Below are 24,774 nucleotides of genomic sequence, written 5' to 3'. Positions count from 1 at the left end.
TAGAAACGTTGCGCGAGAATTCCTTTGTTACTCTTTCTCTTCATCTTTCATACCACTCTCTCTTATAAGTGTTTCTTGTCTTCGTCTCACATCGCTGTTGTCTTTATCCCAACTTGATTTGATAGATATATGTTGATACTCGTACTTTTATCAGTCCACTGGAATTAGCACCTAATTCCTTACACTTGTTCATGGATGGTTGGAGATACGCTGCGCTGCAGGATAATCAGATGAATGCTATATTTAAACTTTTCCTCTATTGGATTTCATTTCTGCTTGTCAAACATTTGCGGTTTGGGATATCGAATGAAAGAGAGGAATTGACTCAGAAAAATATTTCGCTTGTTGGTTCGATATTTGGAGTAGTACAATAAACTCATCGTTTTTTCATTAGAAACGACATAAACTTCTTAGAGTGTTCATTTTACCACCACCTCCCCTACGGTAGACACAGGTCACAGGACTAAAGCTGTCATCACATCAGCAAACCAACTGGACAACTGACTGGAACTGGCAAATGACCCTCTGCTCTTTGTCTCTGACCGATTCCGGTGCCGGGGGCAAAACAACCGCCTGGAAGTGCCCATTTCAGCTTGTCACAACGGTGAAATGTTTAATCAATCCAGGAGGTAGGTATAACAACTAGCGTTAAGCGCATGAATCAGGCCAATCAAGGTTAACGCTTCAATTGAAATGTGTCAGCGAGGGCTTTAACCTTCCGCGGATGTTAAGAAAAACAACTTAATAAGATACTGGGGTCATTATGACCCAGAAATGTATACCCCTATAAATCAGCGAAATATCAACCGAATAATGAAATTTATGCCGCATTCGAAAGATATACTCCTCAAGACTCTGATCAGTACCTGGAATACCGGTTCCGGAAACAGTGGCCACCGGGAATCGGCTACGAAGGGGACCATGTTGGCCACGTGGAATTTCAGTACACTCAGTCCAGAAATCTGCAGTCATCACCAAATTGTATGAGATTCAGGCCATATAGGAATGTACTGTCTTCAGCAAACTTGTTTCGGGGACCAAGAACTTCCACATGGCATACAATTTAGTTCAGAACTCGACCGCGACGTGGCGCTAGCGTCGATATGAACTTCCGGTAGGGGCTAATTATGCGATAACTCGAGATCGCGAGCACATAGAAGGATGCTGTCTTCGGCAAAGTTGCTCAGGAGGATAAGGACTTTCACATGAGATACAATTTAGTTCAGAACTCGACCGCTGCGTGGCGCTAGCATCGATATGAACTTCCGGTAGAGGCTAATTATGCGATAACTCGAGATTGCGAGCACATAGAAGGATGCTGTCTTCGGCAAACTTGCTCAGGAGGATAAGGACTTCCACATGAGATACAATTTAGTTCAGAACTCGACCACTGCGTGGCGCCAGCATCGATATGAACTTCCGGTAGAGGCTAATTATGCGATAACACGAGATTGCGAGCACATAGAAGGATGCTGTCTTCGGCATAGTTGCTCAGGAGGATAAGAACTTCCACATGAGATACAATTTAGTTCAGAACTCGACCGCTGCGTGGCGCTAGCATCGATATGAACTTCCGGTAGAGGCTAATTATGCGATAACTCGAGATTGCGAGCACATAGAAGGATGCTGTCTTCGGCAAAGTTGTTCAGGAGGATAAGGACTTCCACATGAGATACAATTTAGTTCAGAACTTGACCGCTGCGTGGCGCTAGCGTCGATATGAACTTCCGGTAGGGGCTAATTATGCGATAACTCGAGATTGCGAGCACATAGAAGGATGCTGTCTTCGGCAAAGTTGCTCAGGAGGATAAGAACTTCCACATGAGATACAATTTAGTTCAGAACTTGACCGCTGCGTGGCGCTAGCGTCGATATGAACTTCCGGTAGGGGCTAATTATGCGATAACTCGAGATTGCGAGCACATAGAAGGATGCTGTCTTCGGCAAAGTTGCTCAGGAGGATAAGAACTTCCACATGAGATACAATTTAGTTCAGAACTCGACCGCTGCGTGGCGCTAGCATCGATATGAACTTCCGGTAGAGGCTAATTATGCGATAACACGAGATTGCGAGCACATAGAAGGATGCTGTCTTCGGCAAACTTGCTCAGGAGGATAAGAACTTCCACATGAGATACAATTTAGTTCAGAACTCGACCGCTGCGTGGCGCTAGCATCGATATGAACTTCCGGTAGAGGCTAATTATGCGATAACTCGAGATTGCGAGCACATAGAAGGATGCTGTCTTCGGCAAAGTTGTTCAGGAGGATAAGGACTTCCACATGAGATACAATTTAGTTCAGAACTTGACCGCTGCGTGGCGCTAGCGTCGATATGAACTTCCGGTAGGGGCTAATTATGCGATAACTCGAGATTGCGAGCACATAGAAGGATGCTGTCTTCGGCAAAGTTGCTCAGGAGGATAAGAACTTCCACATGAGATACAATTTAGTTCAGAACTCGACCGCTGCGTGGCGCTAGCATCGATATGAACTTCCGGTAGAGGCTAATTATGCGATAACTCGAGATTGCGAGCACATAGAAGGATGCTGTCTTCGGCAAACTTGCTCAGGAGGATAAGAACTTCCACATGAGATACAATTTAGTTCAGAACTCGACCGCTGCGTGGCGCTAGCATCGATATGAACTTCCGGTAGAGGCTAATTATGCGATAACTCGAGATTGCGAGCACATAGAAGGATGCTGTCTTCGGCAAAGTTGTTCAGGAGGATAAGGACTTCCACATGAGATACAATTTAGTTCAGAACTTGACCGCTGCGTGGCGCTAGCGTCGATATGAACTTCCGGTAGGGGCTAATTATGCGATAACTCGAGATTGCGAGCACATAGAAGGATGCTGTCTTCGGCAAACTTGCTCAGGAGGATAAGAACTTCCACATGAGATACAATTTAGTTCAAAACTCGACCACCGCGTGGCGCTAGCATCGATATGAACTTCCGGTAGAGGCTAATTATGCGATAACTCGAGATTGCGAGCACATAGAAGGATGCTGTCTTCGGCAAAGTTGTTCAGGAGGATAAGGACTTCCACATGAGATACAATTTAGTTCAGAACTTGACCGCTGCGTGGCGCTAGCGTCGATATGAACTTCCGGTAGGGGCTAATTATGCGATAACTCGAGATTGCGAGCACATAGAAGGATGCTGTCTTCGGCAAACTTGCTCAGGAGGATAAGAACTTCCACATGAGATACAATTTAGTTCAGAACTCGACCGCTGCGTGGCGCTAGCATCGATATGAACTTCCGGTAGAGGCTAATTATGCGATAACTCGAGATTGCGAGCACATAGAAGGATGCTGTCTTCGGCAAAGTTGTTCAGGAGGATAAGGACTTCCACATGAGATACAATTTAGTTCAGAACTTGACCGCTGCGTGGCGCTAGCGTCGATATGAACTTCCGGTAGGGGCTAATTATGCGATAACTCGAGATTGCGAGCACATAGAAGGATGCTGTCTTCGGCAAACTTGCTCAGGAGGATAAGAACTTCCACATGAGATACAATTTAGTTCAAAACTCGACCACCGCGTGGCGCTAGCATCGATATGAACTTCCGGTAGAGGCTAATTATGCGATAACTCGAGATTGCGAGCACATAGAAGGATGCTGTCTTCGGCATAGTTGCTCAGGAGGATAAGGACTTTCACATGAGATACAATTTAGTTCAGAACTCGACCGCTGCGTGACGCTAGCGTCGATATGAACTTCCGTGGAGGCTAATTATGCGATAACTCGAGATTGCGAGCACATAGAAGGATGCTGTCTTCGGCATAGTTGCTCAGGAGGATAAGGACTTTCACATGAGATACAATTTAGTTCAGAACTTGACCGCTGCGTGGCGCTAGCGTCGATATGAACTTCCGGTAGAGGCTAATTATGCGATAACTCGAGATTGAGAGCACATAGAAGGATGCAGTCTTCGGCAAAGTTGCTCAGGAGGATAAGCACTTCCACATGAGACACAATTTAGTTCAGAACTCGACCGCTGCGTGGCGCTAGCGTCGATATGAACTTCCGGTAGGGGCTAATTATGTGATAACTCGAGATAGACCATTTCCGTCAGATCTAACCCCCAGTTTTTGAATTTTTCTTCGAAAGGCAATCATTTTTAATGAATGTTAACGATTTCAGATTTTGTTTATACGCACTCCTGATTTTCTTACAAATTTTTGAAAACATAGATACTCACCACATTTTGAAAAATAATTCAAGATGCGGCACAGTTTGTTCAACCCTATGGGAATCAGCGTGGTGATTTTGCAACAGTTTTTCGATTCCACCCCTGCATTGGGATGCTTGTTTACATTTGGAAACGTCAAATCAGGTGCGCGCTCAAACTGACCGTGATCCCGGTCAGGGCGCCCCAAACAGGAGCGCCAACGAAACTAACTTGAAAGTACTCAAACAAACGTTTTTAAACCAGGTTGGAACTGGCGCAATCCGTTCTGAATCACAGTTTCAACTCCAACCCGATTCAGGTTTAGGAAAATATGTTTTCCTCCACATATTCAATATTCAAAACCACCCCCTAACAACAAATCTCTCATCCACCCAACAGTTACGGTACCGCTAGTTCTGTAGAAGGCTATTTTTGGCAAATGCCTAAATCTATCTGTTGGATGTTGATCCGGAAGATTTCCGCCTTGAAGCAGCAACAGCCGCGCAAGAAAATTTTGAGATGCCTGATCTCTCTGTTTTCTGCCGACGAGGATTGAATAAGCCGGAAGATTCCCGCCTAGAGGCAGCCACAGCCGCTCAAAATTTCCTTGCGGGGCTGTTGCTGCCTCTAGGCGGTAATCTTCCGGCTTATTCAATCCTCGTCGGCAGAAAACAGATATCAGGCATCTGCCGACTACAATCCTTGCGTTACAGAACCGTGTAGTGTCCGCCGGGTACGGTCATATTCGGCCGAAGCGGTGAAGGTGGTTACCGCGGTGATTCAGGAACCGTGAAGGAAGGGGGGAGCGAAACCAGCGGAGCCCATTATGATGAATGAAAACATAAACAAAAATCATCTGGTCATGCCAGCTGATCTTAAATTCACCACAACGTGGTTGCAATACCATAGGGGAAAAAGGGGTCTGCATTTTTTCGAGGTGAAACAAATTGCAGGGGACCGAGGGGTGAACTAACGTGCCGCAAGTTTTTCATCGTTTTCTAATAGTTAAAGGCTCCAAAACATATCGGTTCCTTAGGAAAGTTTGTTCAGTAAATTGTCAGAAATCATATAAACCAATAAAATTTTTTTACGGAAATGGTCTATTGCGAACACATAGAAAGATGCAGTCTTCGGCAAAGTTGTTCAGGAGGATAAGGACTTGCAAATGAGATACAATTTAGTTTAGAACTCGACCACCGCGTGGCGCTAGCGTCGATATGGACTTTCGGTAGAAATTACACAAATATTGTCCGTGCATCAGAATCATAGTCCCTACTTCTTCAAACTAGAGAATCAATTGAATGAAGGATTATGAAACAAATTGTTCAATTTTTTTTCCTTGTCTCGATCATTGTCAGATCATTCTCTGCAACTGGAAAAACCGAGACTTGTCACTTTCAACAAGGTTTAAAATGTAACAAGGACTAATAAGTGTTCCTTTCATTACTCGAACATCCTGTTCTCTTCGTTTGAAGCAGTCAGGACTAGGGTTCACTGGTATATCTTTTCTCCATAACGCACCATGAAACTGTGACATACCCGCGTTATGGGTCATTTAGAAGGATGCTGTCTTCCACAAAGTTGCTCGACCACCCGGTGGATTTGACGTCGATTTGTATTTCCGATAGAGGTTAATTATTAGAGGGGGGTTTCACATTTTTTGAGCCCAAACACGACCCGTACCCGACTTACTTTATATTTTTTTAAACCCGGACCCGACCCGTACTCAGACCTGACCCGAACTTGAATAAAAAAATCCGCTGTTCAAATCCAAATCTGACTCGAAACCTAAGCATTTTTTGTAAGAAAAGACCGAGTTTTAAAAATAGATAAATTCATCGTTTCTGATGCATAAGGAAGCTTTTTGGTTGTTACTATAACTCTTACTAAAATCCACCTAAATCCGAATTTTTACAAGCCCGATTCCGACGTACTCGAAAAAAATGTTCTAGCCTTTAAATCCGTCCCGAACCATTCGAGTCCGGGTTTGAAAACCCGAGACCCGACTTATAGAAGGATGCTGTCTGCGGTAAAATTGTTCGAGAGAATAAGGAATTAGTCATGAACATACGTTCAAAATTTAACCAGCATGTGGTGCTGGCGTCTATATGTATTTCCAGAAGGAACTCTTTTTTAAAGGTTTTATCTTCGGCAAAGTTGTTCAGTTTTTTTTTAATTCTGCGTAGTAAATTCCGCGTGACGCTCGTCAGCTAAATGGCTGAAGACGGTGTCCGTGTCCGTGTCTTTTAACTACACGATCCACGAAATATATGTTACGATATAAACTACAGTCGACTCTCTATAACTCGATATTCAAGGGACCATCGACTTATAGAATTATGGTATAATAGATTATACCGACACAAAATCGAAGGAACAAATTTTTGTATTTCCAATATTTTTATTATCATTTTTGTAAGAAAGCAGTATTATTTTGTTGATAGCATTTTACAAACTATTATTTGAAAACATTTTTCGAAGTGCTCGAAAAATCACGTTATTTTTACTGACAATAGTTTTTATCATTTTCATGTCATTACAACTTGTAAGTATTTATTCACCTTCAAACAAAAATTAGATCACGTTTCCCCAAAAAAGAAAAAAAATTAAAATAGATATCGAGTTATGGAGAGAAATTCACATCTCACGTAACATCAACTTGTGGAGATATCGAGTTACAGAAATATCGACTTATGGAGAGCACAATGTATGGAAATTGGAAGGAACCGGAAAATCCATCTAGTTATAGAGTATATCGGGTTATAGAATATCGAGTTGTGTAGTATATAATATAAAATAAGCTCTATGATATGATATGAACTATATTGTACTCACTTCTAAAATTCCAACAAGAGTTCAGATACAGATAACGTCATGAAGTTGCAAAAACAATTACTTCTAGTTTTCTTTAGAAGTTGTTGCAGTAACTGTGCACTTTAGTTTTTAACTGGATCCGCAGGAATCTTATGACTTTATACCAGTAATTCCTTCTGGATTTCCTCCAAAAAGTTATCTAGATCTCAAGACGTAGTTCACATCGGAGTTATTCAAAGGATATAGTCCAGTAACCTTAAATGTTTTGTATGATGGATTCTACAGTTATTTACCGAGAGCTCATCCGATGGAATACAAACCCATGCCCTTCTGTCCTCATCCTCCCGAAATATCTCCAGACACTCTCCCAAAGATTTTTCCAGGAAATCTTTCGAAGATTCCTCCAAGTATTTTACCAGAAAATAATCCAAGCTATTCTGTACCTTAATCTACCTTCGTACCTTGATTTCTTCTGGGGTTCCCTAGGACTTTTGCCAGAGATTCTTTCAGGAAGAACTTTTGTTTGCCATGCATGGAATAGCTTCCTCCAGGGAGTTGACATGGAATATTTACAAGGATTCCTACAAAAAAAAATATGCATAAGGATTTCTTCAGAGATTTCGCAAAGGTTTCCAGCAGAAATGTCTTAAGTGATTCCTTCGTAGATTCCTCCAACAAAATCTTTATTGGGATTCTTTCAGGATTTTTTCCAAGGGTTCCTCCAGGATTCGTTTTAGGAATACTTCGAAGTTTCTCCGGAGATTTCTCCAGGGATTTTTTAAGTTATTTCTTCTGGTATTCCTCTATAAAATTTTCCGCAGACTTTTGCAAGGATTTTCTCCAGGAAAGTGTCTTCAAGGATTCTTGCACAGATATCTTCAAGGCTTTCTCCAGGAATTCCTCCAGGAGTAACACTTAAAACAATTTCTTCAAGGATTACTAAAGATGTTTCTCTAGTTGTGAAGCTCAGAATCGTTGCTGGCAAGCGGGAGCACCACGAAGAACCTTGCATTCTATTCTGACATTACTATAGGAGTGAGGCGTCGAAGTTGTGCCATGCCTACTAGATCGTTTGATGTCCGATCCGATGCTACATTCTCGGAGTTCTTTCAACAGGCTTTTGATTGTCAACCATCATAACAGGGTTGGAAGACAAGATCTATGACAATGTTCATTCAGTTCATCCTCCCTCTTCTCAGGAAAAAAAAGTTTGAAGTGATGAGTTTTCACATCGTTTCCGTCATCACGAAAGCTTTTAGGAATTCAGGATGTATATTTCACATCGCTAAGAACTTCACCGATGTATACTGTTTTATATTTCAACTGTTCACTTGTACATGCGACTTTGAAACATTTTTCCGCTGTAGAATACCCACGCAATCAGAACGGCGTTGAAATTATTGATCGGTTGAATGTCGTTCCATGCATTAGAAACGGCAAGCTAATTATATGAAATGACATATCTAAGATGAATTTTGGACAAAATATTGCTATTAATAAACTGACATATATGCGTTCAACAGAGTAGCATCAGTGTTTGACTTTCATCTTGTTGTACATTCAATCCACCGTACTTTCACGGAAATACTCACTCAAAGACTTGTTTGACTGTTGTTACTTGTTTTGATATAACATATCTACTAAGTTACTAGCCATCATTGGGCTTACATATCTTATTCTATAGATACAGTCGCGCATGCATGTGAACATCACTTTTATTAGGAATCAATTTGTGACCACTAGTCGCGATAGCAAGTGTACACCACCATTACTTAGAGCAAATATACGCTGGTGGTCGTATCGAGTGAACAATATCAATAGCAGTTACTATGAACCAGTATGCGACCACCAGTCGCGGTAGTAAGTATACACCACCATTGCTTAGAACAAATATGCGACCTCCAGTCGCGCTAGCAATATCAATAACATTGATTGCTAGAAACAAGTATGCGACCGACAGTCGAGTTAATAACATATTCATTGTAACCATCTGTCGCGTTAAAGACAACCAAATACCAAACCAAATGCAACCACCAATCGCGGCAATAATATTTTTTTAATTGCAACCACCAGTCATGTTAAGGACATATTTTTTTTTTTTTTTTTGCATTGCATACACCAATTGTGTAAAGGGCATTTTTTCATAGCAACCACCAGTCGCGTTGAGGATATTTTTTTCGAACATGTTATTATTTTTTTTTAACATGGCATTTATTTAGAAATTATAATGAATTAAGTAGATTTGAATAGTTTGGATCTCACCGGTTATCGACACAAAATTCACAAATTTCACCGATTCAGTGTGCTTTACACTTAACTTGTTCGTTAAACATTACGGGATACACAATGTACAAATAGGAAAGAAAACAATCATGTGCATTATAGGTCAAATTTGACCAAAACATCGACAATACTGAATCGATTAAAATTCGATTCGTCCTTTGTATCGATTTTATTTCTTTACTCGTAAGCAAATTTACAAGAACAACGACTCAAAATAAGATCAAATCCCTTGTATTAGGATTTCATGTTGTTTCAACATCAAAAAATCGATTAACGGAACGAAAAATCTACTTTTGGAACACCAATTCAAAATCGCCATGGTTAGGAATATTTGCACACACTTACATTCATTTTTCACTCTATTTTATTTCATTGAAATTATTTTGTTTTTTTATTTGAAAGCAGGAGAGATAAGATATAGAAATGTGTGTATCATCACAGAAGAAACGATGAAATGATAACATACAATCAAAGCGAAGTTTTATTATTATTTATATAGAAATTTGCACAGTTGATAAATGTTACGGGAGTTTTTTTTTCGATTGAAATTACTAATTGATAAGTTATACAAATTAATTAATATTCATGAAAACCACTAATAACTTTAACACTTCACTTCTCTTTTGCAAAATCACATTATTTTACAAATTATACTTAATTATACGATATTTTTTTATACACGTTTTGTACGGATATGTTCAATTGACTTCTGCAAAAAAAAATAGTTCAGTTCCTAACGTTATTCTTTTTTCCGTTCAACCTGTGCAGAAAATAGGTCCCTGATAAAAGCAGAATGCGCACTTCATAACTTAGATGAATCAGCTCGAAATGATCATAATCTTTGAATCGGATAAAATAGATGAAACACTTTCTATTACATTCAAATATTTCCATCGAAGCAATCTGTTTGAATTCAAATGCAAAACAAAATATTCACTTCAAAGCCTGCATCGCGCAACTCAAATAGTTGAGGTGATGCTGGTGTTCAATAAGAGCAACAACAAGAACAGAGAGAAACATTGCTGCTTCAGCGAGTAGTGAAGCGGCTAATGCATATTAATGTCATATTTCCTTTTCAATCAGTTTTCTATTATTCATATAAAATACCACATTGCTGTTTACTTACAGATGCCTTTTTATCAGATTCAAACTTCACTCCACAATCACTCTGAATACATATTTTCACACGCGGTTTAAGAAGCACTCGACACAAACACATTTCCTAGTGGACACTCCCACTTGCTATCGAATCCAGGCTCTCCAGGAAAAACGAAAATTTATTTAAAACTCCTGGCAGGATCGCCAAATGTGAAGCTCAGAATCGTTGTTGGCAAGCGGGAGCACCACGAAGAACCTTGCATTCCATTCTGAGGGGGCTCTTGCAAGAATTTCTCCAGCGATCCCTATAAGAACTCATGAAATAATTTCTTGTAAAATCCCCAATTGAATGATAGAATCTCTGGAATAATTCGTTATAGAATTCCTGGAGCGATCCCTAGAGGAAATCTTAGAAGTAAGTCCTAGAGGAATCTTGAGAGGACTACCAGCGGAATTTCTGGAGAATTCACTGTGGAAATATTTTAAGTAATCCTTGAAGAAGTGTTTCTTAGAGAAACCTCTGACATTCTGCAAAAATCTCTGTAGAGATCTTCTTGGAGGATTCCTTAGGGGAATCTCTTATTTTTTATTAGAGGAATGTCAGGAGAAATCGCTTGAAGAATCTTGGAAGAATCGCTGGAGAAGTGCTTGAAGTAATCTATGCAATAATTCCTGGAAAAGTTCCCTGAGGATGGATTAATTCCCGGAGAAATCTATCTGGAGTGAATTCTTCAGAGTTTTTGCAATTCCCTCACAGGTCTTTTTTTATTGAATTCTTCGACGATCTGATTTTAAAATTATTTTCGGTACCGTCGTTGGGGGTGACAATGGGTCAAAAAGGGATATGTGCGATTTATTTTTTGAATAACTATCGCAATTGAACTCCAATAAACTTCAAATTTGGTGTGTATGTACTTTGATGGTACATTAACAACTGTTCAAAAAATTAAAGACAAATATTTATTCACAGCGGCATCACAAGTGAATGAAAAATGACCCAATCTCATCCCATAGAGGGGGTGACATTGGGTCACTATAATTGAAATAACTTGTTTTTGAGAATATGATTTCAAAACCATTCACAACTGAAAAATATTGATAAAAAACGATGCAAACAAGACAAAAAGATATCTAAGATGTTTCACAAGTATGATAAACCCACTTAAAAGAAAAATTATACAGAAAATTTAAGAGCTATGAGAAAAAATACGTAAACCCAACATTTATCGTCAAGTTTACATAAATTTTCTTGGTTTTTTCCTCAAATTGTCTTCAAAGTCTCATCCCCATTGCTATAAGGCCCATTCAGTTTCCCCAAAGGTGTACTGAAACAGTGATTAATTTAAACCTCGCAAATAGTTATATTTCGGTGCGACATTCCACGATCAATAAATTTCAGACAGAAGTTGACGTCATAATCCCAGTATTTCAGCGATCCAACTCATTTGTACTTCCGTGAGATGTTTCTATTATATAAAAATACTGATAAATAATCAAATTTAGAAAAAAAACACCCTTTTGATAAAAACACAGTTGCTGGTTTGAAAAGTTGTCAAAATGCGTTGTATTTTTATTCAATGCACGGAATACTCAAGTAGACTTGTTTGATGTTTCAGAGATGCTATATATAGAAAGAATAAACACATCTTAATGAAAAAAGAGAACAACCGGTACCGTAAAATGTCAAAAAAGTGGATTTGGAATTTCATTTACTATCGTTCTTGCTTGACCCAATGTCACCCCCATTTTCAATGTTTTAGACATCGTACCGAAAAAAAATATTTTTTTGTGGGAAAATCAAACAGATTCCGGAAAATACCTGTGATGTGTAATAAAAAGACTTTCAACATTCTACTAATACAACGATAGAGGCTAGAGTACATGCGTGATACTTTGTACAGGAGAAATTTAATGTTGTAAATTTTATCTGGTTTCAACATGCAAGTTTATTGATGTAGTAAACAAAAACTACTATTTCTAAAAATGTATATTGTTATGAATTATGTGTAATAATATGTTCCCTAACATATGAATTATAAATTTTAGTAATATCAGCGTTACTAGCTGAAATATTTCACAAAACATATTTTTCCGTTTTGACCCAATCTCACCCCCTAGACCCATTGTCACCCCCATCGACGGTATTTCTCAAGTTATTATTTTTGGATTTGACGGAATAATAGTCTGATTTTTTTCTAAAGGATAATTTTGAATTTTCTCAAGAGGATTTTTTAAAAACACTTCAGAGTACTTTTTAATAATGCGTCCCAATGAAGCTATTTTTGGAATTCCTCCAGCTGTTTTTTCTAGTATTAGTCCATAAGATATTTCCAACATTCGTTCGAGTTGATGTATGAATTCCTCCACGGTCATTTATTCAATCTAATTTGATTCTTCTAATCCTTTATTATAGAATTCTACGAGAAATTTGGATTTTTGGGATTTTTTCATTGGTGTTTGCGAAATTGCTTAATTTTTTTACAAACCTTTTTTCAAGATAATCTGACGAAATTTTTCTGAGTTCTTCCTGCCAAAATTGTTATCATACAAAACCTTTATGCAAATTCTTGTTGAAATTTCTGCAGAAGCTGATTCAAAAGAAATGTCCAGAAGTTAACGGAGAAGAATGTTTTATTTTGGCGTTACTATCCTGTTAATTATTATAACTTACGCAAAAAATAACTGATTCTGGATCAAATCAACTACTTCAGCACTAAATTTTACTTTAAATCAAATTCACGCACTCTATTGATTTTACAGTAATACCTCCATGAGTCGATGTTCCATGACTCGATATCGACTCATGGGACCATAGTAAAAACAAACTTTCATGGTTACTATGATGGTCCCTAGAAGCAGCTTTCCAAAGGAATGCTGTTCCATGACTCGATATTTCCATGAGTCGATGGTCCCTTCAATATCAACTCATGGAGGTTTCACTGTACTATAAATTTTAAATTATCTCAATAATAATATTGATAATTATCACTATCCGAACACATTCACATCTTTATACTTCAAGTCATGCTCGCAAATCTACTTACTCTAACTTGCGAAGAATAGTGTAGGTGATTAGATAATCACAACTCAAGCAGAAGATTACGTTCAAATTAAAGTTTATGACGTGCACTTTTTTAAGTGGGGGTAAGAAAATGTAGGAAGTTTCTTATGAAATGTGCTAAAGAGTTTCTTTCGGAATTCTATCTCTTATTTTTTCTAGGGATACGCCACAGAATTTTTTTCGGGGACATCCTTATAAATTATTTCCTAGGAGAGGCACCTCCAGTTCTCCTCAAGGCGTAATTTTATCAATTTATTTATTTATCCAATGATTTCAAAAATTACTCCTTAAATTACTGTTTAGTTCATTTTGGAGTTTTCAGCAATCTATTTCTTTGTTTACATTGAAAATTAGCCACGTAGTGGTCGTGTTCTAAACTAAATTGTGTCTTATGTGGAAGTCCTTATCCTCCTGAGCAACTTTGCCGAAGACTGCATCTTTCTATGTGTTCGCATTCTTGTATTATCGCATTAGCCCCTACCGGAAGGCCACATCAACGTTAGCGACACGCGATGGTCGAGTTCTGAACTAAATTGTTTCTTATAAGGAAGTCCTTATCCTCATGAACAACTTTGCCGAAGACTGCATCTTTCTATGTGCTCGCAATCTCGAGTTATCGCATAATTAGCTCCTACCGGAAGTTCATATCGACGCTAGCGCCACGCAGCGGTCGAGTTCTGAACTAAATTGTATCTCATGAGGAAGTGCTTATCATCCTGAGCAACTTTGTCGAAGACAGCATCCTTCTATGTGCTCGCAATCTCGAGTTATCGCATAATTAGCCCCTACCGAAAGTTCATAGCAACGCCAACGCCACGCAACGGTCGAGCTCTGAACTAAATTGTATCTCATGTGGAAGTCTTTATCCTCCTGAGCAACTTTGTCCAAGACAGCATCCTTCTATGTGCTCTCAATCTCGTGTTATCGCATAATTAGCCCTTACCGAAAGTTCATATCGACGCTAGTGCCACGCGGTGGTCGAGTTCTGAACTAAATTGTATCTCATGAGGAAGTGCTTATCCTCCTGAGCAACTTTGCCGAAGACAAAATCGTTCTATGTGTTCGCAATCTCGAGTTATCGCATAATTAGCCTCCACCGGATGTTCGTATCGACGCTAGCGCCACGCGATGGTCGAATTCTGAACTAAATTGTATCCCATGTGGACGTGCTTATCCTCCTGAGCAACTTTGCCGAAGACAGCATCCTTCTATGTGCTCGCAATCTCGAGTTATCGCATAATAAGCCCCTACCGGAAGTTCATATCGACGCTAACGCCACGCAGCGGTCGAGTTCAAAGCTAAATTGTATCTCATGTGGAAGTTATTATCCTCCTGAGCAACTTTGCCGAAGACAGCATCCTTCTATGTGTTCGCAATCTCGAGTTATCGCATAATTAGCCTCCACCGGATGTTCGTATCGACGCTAGCGCCACGCGATGGTTGAATTCTGAACTAAATTGTATCCCATGTGGACGTGCTTATCCTCCTGAGCAACTTTGCCGAAGACAGCATCCTTCTATGTGCTCGCAATCTCGTGTTATCGCATAATTAGCCCTTACCGAAAGTCCATATCGACGCTAGCGCCACGCAGCGGTCGAGTTCTGAACTAAATTGTAACTCATGAGGAAGTGCTTATCCTCCTGAGCAACTTTGCCCAAGACAGCATCCTTCTATGTGCTCGCGATCTCGAGTTATCGCATAATTAGCCCCTACCGGAAGTTCATATCGACGCTAGCGCCACGTCGCGGTCGAGTTCTGAACTAAATTGTATCTCATGAGGAAGTGCTTATTAGAGTGATGCAAATTTTGAAATTTTAGCTCCCCTATGCTTAAACGATTTTAATCATGGTAAATAGCATCCTCCCAAAGTTTGAAGTGATTCAGATGAAATTTGACTGTGCACACGCCATTTGAAGTTTATATGGAGATTACTATGGAAAACGCCAATCTTTTGTGTTCAGCCCTCTATCTCTTCGTCATATTATTTTATGGAAAAGTGAACACACTCATCTCATGTGAAAACTTCCTAGCTACAACTTTGCCGAAGACCACACTTCCGAATCACTTCAAATTTTGGGAGGATCGTTTTCATCATAATTGACATCGTTTAAGCATAGGGGAGCAAAAACTTCAAAATTTGCATCAGTCTAGTGCTTATCCTCCTGAGCAACTTTGCCGAAGACAGCATCCTTCTATGTGCTCGCGATCTCGAGTTATCGCATAATTAGCCAATACCGGAAGTTCATATCGACGCTAGCGCCACGCGGTGGTCGAGTTCTGAACTAAATTGTATCTCATGTGAAAGTCCTTATCCTCCTGAGCAACTTTGCCCAAGACAGCATCCTTCTATGTGCTCGCGATCTCGAGTTATCGCATAATTGGCCTCTACCGGAAGTTCATATCGACACTAGCGCCACGCGGTGGTCGAGTTCTGAACTAAATTGTATCTCATGTGAAAGTCCTTATCCTCCTGAGCAACTTTGCCCAAGACAGCATCCTTCTATGTGCTCGCGATCTCGAGTTATCGCATAATTAGCCCCTACCGGAAGTTCATATCGACGCTAGCGCCACGTCGCGGTCGAGTTCTGAACTAAATTGTATCTCATGTGGAAGTCCTTATCCTCCTGAGCAACTTTGCCGAAACAGCATCCTTCTATGTGCTCGCGATCTCGAGTTATCGCATAATTGGCCTCTACCGAAAGTTCATATCGACACTAGCGCCACGCGGTGGTCGAGTTCTGAACTAAATTGTATCTCATGTGAAAGTCCTTATCCTCCTGAGCAACTTTGCCGAAGACAGCATCCTTCTATGTGCTCGCGATCTCGAGTTATCGCATAATTAGCCCCTACCGGAAGTTCATATCGACGCTAGCGCCACGTCGCGGTCGAGTTCTGAACTAAATTGTATGCCATGTGGAAGTTCTTGGTCCCCGAAACAAGTTTGCTGAAGACAGTACATTCCTATATGGCCTGAATCTCATACAATTTGGTGATGACTGCAGATTTCTGGACTGAGTGTACTGAAATTCCACGTGGCCAACATGGTCCCCTTCGTAGCCGATTCCCGGTGGCCACTGGATCCGGAACCGGTATTCCAGGTAGTGATCAGAATCTTGAGGAGTATATCTTTCGAATGCGGCATAAATTTCATTATTCGGTTGATATTTCGCTGATTTATAGGGGTATACATTTCTGGGTCATAATGACCCCAGTATCTTATTAAGTTGTTTTTTTGTGGCGCCATCTTAGAATCACCTTAAGAAAAATTTTTTTTGGTCTTGCGCTTCGTTTCCACAAAATATTAAAAGTCAGGGAATTTCAGAAAGATCCGTTTGATAACAACAGAGATATTGCAGGTTGAAATTCGATTTTGGGTCATTATGACCCCAGTATCTTACTAAGGTTAAGATTGTAAAGTGAAATGTAATCAGGTAGCAATACGCATTTATTTAGCAGTAGATGCGCATTTTCTGCAGATCATTAAATGCTAGTAAGCCGTGTAGAATCTAAAATAAAAAGTTTCTTGAAGATTTTTGAAAACCTAAAACTGCTTCAAATAATGAAATAGGAACTGATCTGAAAGGAGATAATATTTTAAAATTAAATTCACACCCTGTGGCTATGTGTTTTGTCTTAAGATATTGTTTTCCAACGTTGTCGACTATCGATACTAATGTCTGCAATCTTTGCAGTAACTGGTGTACTGCAAGGAAATCTGGTTAAATTGATTGGAAACCATAATTCTTCACACTCCACCGCAAAATACAACGCAAACCACAAATCGATAAAGCCACTACACAAATCCAAAAGTACTCACCGTTCTCTTTCCATTCCTCGACGCCGTAGTCTCCAACCATTAGAGGATCCAGTTTTTTGTTTGCTTTCCGACCTATAATCGTCGTCATCGTCCGTCGATAATATCATCGATTTCATTTAGTTGGTGGTTCAATGAGGAAGAGAGCAGAGAACAATGAGAAATTAATTGATACCTAATAATGTGTCTTTTCTGTTCCATGGCTCCGATCGAAACTATTCCCCCTCCTCCAATAATGGGAGGATGCTTAGAAACGATGTTGAGGAAGTTCATTAGGTTTTGAAAATGGAGGAACGGGAAAAGGGGTATTTAAGCGCTATCAACTCTGCTATCCGCCTTCTCATCTTCCGTCTCGAAAAGCTAATATTGATTGTCATCGACACTTCACTTGTCTCAACCTCAATTCCTAGAGAAAATTGGTTCGATCCGTGCGAGACGGTGTGGAAAACGTTAAATATGAAAACTTTCCTGGTAGATAGAAGCCTTTTGTTTGCATTGGTGAAGAGGGCAACCGCGGCACAGCGGCCCAAAGCTGGCCATTAGTAACAAAAATGATGTTTGCAAATCCTTTCACTGATAGTTCCTTAAATTTCTCTAATATTGCGTAGTAACTCTCCAAAGCTTTTGGTTAGTTACTATTTTTTGTTCAATTCTCCTTACCATGTGAATTGTAGAATTGTCAGTTGAAATTTGCATTCTTATAATGATAATATTAGAAATAGTTTCAGAGCCACCCTAACAATCTATATATAGATATTGCTTTCAAATCGCAATTTACGCTCCAGCCGAAGCCAATAAAATTCTGTTGTTCACGAAAAAAAAATCGCGTCTGATTCCGGAAAAAGTCAAAACAAGCCATCGATTGTTTGACTGGAAACGGATTGAATCCAAATAAATGAAATAATGAGATTCGATAGAACTTTTCCCAAACAAATCGATATTGGTAGGCTTGAAAACCGGTCGTTTTCCTTTGAATTCGTGTTGGCGAAAAGACTTCTCTCGTTCACCTTGAAACAGTTCATTGGAGATGGTTCAATAAACCATCCGGCGTTGTCGAAGGCAAACCTTCGAATTTGGTGAGCAGAAACCCATTGAAGACGAAGACAGAAGCAGTGAAAAAATAACAACCTGGCTGGCACCTGTATTTCACGAACTAAACGGAAAAGAATCGGCGGAATGAGCTTTATGGGAGCCATGGAAATATATTTCAAAAATTTACATTTAAATTACCTTTCGATCGATTGTTGTAGTGCGATTCGGTTGTCAGTATTGTCGTGGGCGCCGGTATTTCTGCGACGGTGAAATATGCATGGAAGGGAAAATTAGAGAAAAATAAGAATTAGGTAAAATAGTTGAGGGTATGACAAAGTGAGGAACTAAGTTATGTTGATCATAAAAAAAACTCTAGAAAGGGTCTAGTATAATTGCAACAGTGTCATTTTGAATGCTTCCGAAAATTTCGTTTGTCGAACAGAAGAACGATTTTTAAAATATCGATGGAACTGATATAACAGATCAATTTTATTTTAAAGTTATGCATCCATAATCCACTTACGTTAACCTGTACACGATATGTATCTGCCAACCCCATAAAACCACTATGGTGCCTAATGAAATTACATCTCTTAAGAACCTTTAGAAGGTCTTTTGACAACTCCTGAAAATATCTTGATTACCACCCTGAACCACTTGGTAACTCGTAGAAATCCGTTGGAATCCCCTGAAAACTCCTTAGACACTTTAATCTAGGAATCTCTTGAAACGTTTCGAAACCCGTCAAAAGGTAGGACCCATTCCAAATTAAAACTGGCTCATTCTTGGGAACGCTTGGTTATCTTGAAACATTAAATATATAGGGTATCCGTCCTATTATTAAGAAAAAAAAATAAATTATTAAATTAATTATTATATTAAAACTTAAGCACAGTGTTGAAATTTAAATCGTATTGCAGTGTCCAAAATCTAAATATCATAGTATTTTACAATGTCAAGTGTTAAAACTATCTGGAGTATAGTGAAGTAAAAATGTAATTTTTAGAATCAAACATACATTTTTAAAAAATAAATCTGTAGTGCTTCCCTTGTCCTATTATTGCGTAATACCAAAAAACATCAATTTTATTACATTCAGTATACATTCAATGCCACACAATGTTCGAGCATTGAAATTATGCTCCCTCCATGTTAATGACTCTGCACGGTACTGTCAGTTTGTGTGACTTTGGACATATCTATCAAGAAAACTAGTTCATTACTTTATGTCACGATTCAAAAAAAAATCAACAGAATCGAATGATTTTACGCCGGTTTCGTTTCCTCTTCCGTCGTAACTGCACAATGTTAATGTAAATAGACAAGGTTTTTCCATCCAAGACCACTAGTCACTACATAAGAAATAAATTTGTTGACTTAAGCATAACCTACAATTTTGATGCTTTTAAAAATATTTTCCACTAGCTTTCACCAATCCAATACAATTTTATGAGATTGCTTCCATGCGATTATCTTGTATATGCATTAGTTTTTCGACGTATTTATTTGCAATATATTTGTAAATCAGAGCAAGTACAGGGTAAAGAAAAAACAGAAATCTTTTATTTGACTAAATAAATGACACAAAATTATGTCAAAACATAGTATCCAAATAATATAATTAATGTTTCTAGCAAATACATTTAAAATGACTATTGAAATATAAAGTTTTTGAATGTTATTTAGAGATACCGCAATAATAGACAAAAAGCTATTTTTATTGTGCTATTATTGCGGTATACGCTTTTTTTCAAATATATTGAACTTTTAAACTATAAAAATCGTTTGAAAAATTACAGAGATATTGACAAAAATGATGTGCGTGCGGCTCAGGTGAACCCAAACTTTTGCACGATGAATTGACTGACTGTTTCATTGATTTTGAATACTTTTCAGATTTTTCCGCAAAAAAAGCGTGAGTGCTCTTCAAAGAATATAAGATTACGATTCAAAAGACACCTTGTTTTAAAATTTTGGTCGATCCAATGCTGAGGAAATTAGCTATGTTTTTTCAGTGTTATTTTGTTAGTGTTGTTAAATTTAGCACACAAAATTTTTTTTTTTTTTATTTGTAAAATACATACGAAGTAAGAATAATTCTTTGCCTTTCGAATGCGGCCTTAAGAGTTTCAATTGGGCATGTAATCACAGAGATATGGACTGAACACTTTTGTATGTTTTTGAGGGGGTGAACCCAAACTTATGCAGGGGGGTGTGTACGAACAACATTGAGTGCTCTATCGAATGAATCACTTTGATCTGGGCCCCTTCGCATAACTCGAATCTGTAAAATGAGGAAGCGGATTCGCTTGCCAAGATGGACTCTATGGAAGGCAATATTTGTGATCGACAAATCGCCTTCAATTATTCTTTTTCAAGGACTCGTTAACATGCATTGGCCAGCCGGCAATAAAAATAGGATGCTGGGGGCATCGAAGAAGCCATTGTTCAAGGGGTTGGACTTAAGTCGAAATTTCAATAAGGTAATTGTCGTCTTATTTCCAATCACTATTCTCTCTTTTTTTCTATCGAATAGGTCTCACAGACAGCAATCACTGCAGTTGCAGTGCAAGTTACCAAGATATGAATCACATAGTTTAGGAATGCCTCAGACTACGGTATTGCCAAAACTGATTTGAGTCCAAGGCATTGGCCAACAATTCTTGTTTTATAGATGTGATGACGATGGCAATATGACGATTTTCATAAATTTCGTCCAGTTAAAAAATATTCAAGAACTATTTCAAAGAACTCATGAGAAGTATCTCTTATGATTCTTCCACGAACTTCAGGTATTCAGTCATGTCAGTCAGGAGATTTCTCTAAGAATTCCTACCATGGTTTCCTCATGAATTATTTCCGAAATTTTGGAAAATTTTTCTTGGGATAAGTACCGTTTTGGCTCATATTCCAAACACTTAAGGCCAACAGTGACTTGAAATGCATCTGATAGGAATAAATTAGCTGATATTTGTGAAAAAAATATTTCTTCGCAAAGTCTAACTGTTAGCTGTTGTGTGTGCCGATAAAATTGTTCATTTGAACTTGTTTTGTATTGTTTTTAAGTAAAAGTATGGCACAACATTTTGATTCAAATGCCGAACACTGTGTTCATTCTATCTCATATTCCGAACGCCTTGATTCAAATTCCGAACAACACGAATAAATCGTATTCAAATGAATAATTTTGTAAATAAATTTATCTGAGTTAGTATTACTGGTCTCGAACTAGACAATCATCACTACTTCCGAGGTATTAAAAAGATTGGAAGACGTTAAAAATGAATTGCAATTGACTGCCATTTCCTTGTAATTTGATGACATATTTCAGCGAAACATTTCAACCAAACCGACATACAATAGACGAGTGTAATATGAGTCTGTTCGGAATTTGAGACAAAACGGTAATTATTATTCAAAGGATTTCTCCGGAAGTTTCTGTAGGTTTTCTGATTTTACCAGAAAAGAGAATCTCTATCAAATTGTTAAACAAAATCATGAAGAATTCTACAAGAAAATGATTTAGAAACTATTTAATATAACACTCCAGGAAGGTCCGCTATGTACTTATTACATATCCATTTGTAAGTTCAAAATATTATCCAGTTGTTCACTTACAACCTTTTAAGGATTTTCAGATATTATTGATTTCTTCAAAATAAAAAAATAGAAGTAAAAAATTGGCTGTAAGATCACCAGGCAATGATTCATTTTATAAAATCTCCAGAGAGTTCACCAATGTTTTTTCCAAAATAATAAAAACTTAGCGATTGCATTTTATTTATTAAAAATGTTTCTTTAGATTACTCAACAAATCAATTTAGTGTTGCTCTCAGCATTTCTTTATAAACCTCTTGAGATGTTTGCGAAAATTTCTTCTAAAATGCCTACCTAAGATATTTTTTGAAAAATTCAATTATTCCATAAAAGTTCAAAATAAAGGGGTGTTTTGAAAAAAAAAAAATGTTAAACATAAATAATTTATGAATCATAATTCATGTCACTCACAGTGGCGAACCATTCATAGTTTGTTGAAAATTCATATTTACGTCCCACCGTTGTAATGTTTAAATATGCAGTCATACATATTTAATAGATTAGAAATAGTAACGTGAAACGAGCTCACCACTTGATCCGTCATCCTTGACTGAGCAGCAACAATCCACTTTCAGCTTCACTCGTTGGCTCGGCTTTATAAAAGTACTCAGAAAAAATAGGCGCGCGACCCGAGAGGGAAAACAACTGACGACTTCTGGGGCTTTCTTGACGCACTGCCCAGGAGCAAGCGTAAAAGTCGAAAGATCAAAAATAACTTATCGAACGCTGCACTTTTTCACTTTACTCGTCCGATGCGCGACATGTTTGATCCTGCCCTCATCGCCCGCCCCCGCAGAAGCAAGCGTCAAGGTCAAAAGATCAAACACTACATCTACCGTAGACACCCATTTTTCCTACTTTTTTGTTTTTAACTCGTTTATTTGGCAGGCTCGGGTGCCGTAGGGCATAACAGAGCCGAAATCTTTTCTTTTATTTTTACATTGTTTACATATTGAATATTGTATTTATTTTAAAAACTATGTTAGTTTGGGGAAGTTTCAAGGTTAGTGAATACATTTATACAACAGGAAAGGAAAGGATTTTTCGGGATGTCTTAAGCTATTTACCCAGTGAACCACGTATCGTATAAGAATGTGCATCCAAAATCATATATTCATGCGTCCAAAATCAGAATCACACAAGATGCCATATTAAGCGTTATCAATGTCAATACAAGTTGTATATAAATCCCCAATACGATTCATAAACGACAATCTGTGTTGACAACAAAACATGTCGTGAATAGTGCAACATAGAATCGCGTTATGTTATATAAACTGACAGATCATATATCAATCCAGAAAGCATCGTATGAAATCGCAATAACTTAGCAAAAATTGCCATCCAAATTTGGCATCTGCTGACGATGGGCCTCAAAGAACAACAAAGTATGTGTCGCTGCACATGAAACATGTATTAATATTGGCAAAAATTCAACCATTGGATATGCAACCCTTGGTGGTACAGTGGATAGGTGCCTGATTCCTGATCCAGGGGTCCCGCGTTCGAGACTTGCTGGAAACTATTTTTTTATTTTCATCCAAATTTTGTGGCATCGTATATCTGATCGCAGAAAGTCCGAAAAAGTCGTGCCAAGTACGCATATAGCCTCCACTTTGGTAAGTATATAGCCTTTTCGTGCATTCTATACGATTGAATTGATTCATATAGAATGATGTATAACAAAAGTTATACCAATCAAAATGTTGACTGGGTAGTATACTATGTGGATGGGACTGGATATCCTGATCTGTAACGAAACTAAACAGAAACGGTTCGTGGGAGACAGACGAGAAGAGGACAATTTGAAGGGGAAACGAACACAATCAAACTCGGATATTGATATGCTTCAAAACAGATAGATTAAATTCATATATTCTAAATCAAGGCCCGCCATCACTTCCCTGACAGGTTTCTGCTGTTTTCCCTGAATCCGGAGAGTTTCAGTCAGTTCAGATCTGATGCCACGATGCTCACTGCATCCCCACACAACATGTTCGATATCCTGGTAAGCCACGCCGCAAACACAGAGATTGCTTTCTGAGAGCCCAATACGGTGGGTATGCGCATTTAACGAATAGTGATTGGGCATAAGCCGACACATGACACGAATGAAATCACGGCTCATGCCCAACCCCTTAAACCATGTTTTTTTCGACACCTGAGGAAATATGGAATGCAGCCGTCTACCCATTTCTCCACCTCTCCATTTCTGTTGCCAGCTGATCAAGGTCTCCCGACGGGCCAATGCAAAAAAATAATCGAAGGCGATTTGACCCTCGTAAACATCGCCTTCTTTAGCGCCTACCTTAGCCAGAGAGTTCGCTTTCTCATTGCCCGGAATGGAGCAATGAGAAGGGACCCAAGCTAGGGTAATAGTGTAAGAGCGATTTGACAAAGCACTCAATGTTTGGCGTATTCTATTCAGGAAGTACGCTGAGTGCTTCACCGGCTTCATTGATCGAACAGCCTCCAGAGAGCTTAGACTGTCGGAAAAAAATGAAGAAGTGCTCGGGTGGGAGAGAACTGATGTACTCTAAGGTGTAATGTATAGCTGCTAGCTCAGCAACATATACAGAACATGGCTTTTGAAGCATATGAGAAACGTGGTAAACACCGAAACCAGTGATATCATCCTGACCCATCAGTGAAGAACTGTCGGTTTTCGCTGACATGCCCGAATTTACTTGCAAACATGGATGGGATAAACTTTGAACGAAAGTGATGTGATATACCATGGATATCTTGCTTCATGGACAAATCAAATGCTACATAGGAACAGTCGAAGTCCAGGAAATTTTTCCTACTTGACGAAATAGCAAACAAATTTTTTTGGAAGAACATGAATCATGAGTTGTACGAAGTATATGAGGAAGTGGATATTATCAAGTTCG

The 24,774-nt window shown here is 38.7% G+C and overlaps 1 protein-coding gene across 1 annotated transcript in view; it reads right to left on the bottom strand.

Moving 5' to 3' along the window:
• Positions 1 to 24,774, bottom strand: part of LOC5567004 (lachesin) — a 224,723-nt gene that overhangs the window by 97,072 nt on the left and 102,877 nt on the right. Inside the window, exons 6-7 of the mRNA XM_021847812.1 lie at positions 18,482 to 18,541; positions 17,255 to 17,326 (exon numbers count right to left, since the gene is read on the bottom strand). Coding sequence (XP_021703504.1) covers positions 17,255 to 17,326; positions 18,482 to 18,541 — 132 coding nt within the window. The remainder of the gene's footprint in view (positions 1 to 17,254; positions 17,327 to 18,481; positions 18,542 to 24,774) is intronic.

This window comes from Aedes aegypti, chromosome 2, assembly GCF_002204515.2.
Source record: "Aedes aegypti strain LVP_AGWG chromosome 2, AaegL5.0 Primary Assembly, whole genome shotgun sequence".
In the NCBI taxonomy this organism is placed as follows: Eukaryota; Metazoa; Arthropoda; class Insecta; order Diptera; family Culicidae; genus Aedes; species Aedes aegypti.
Note: the sequence above shows the minus strand (reverse complement) of the source record. Positions and strands in the feature narration are given on the sequence as shown.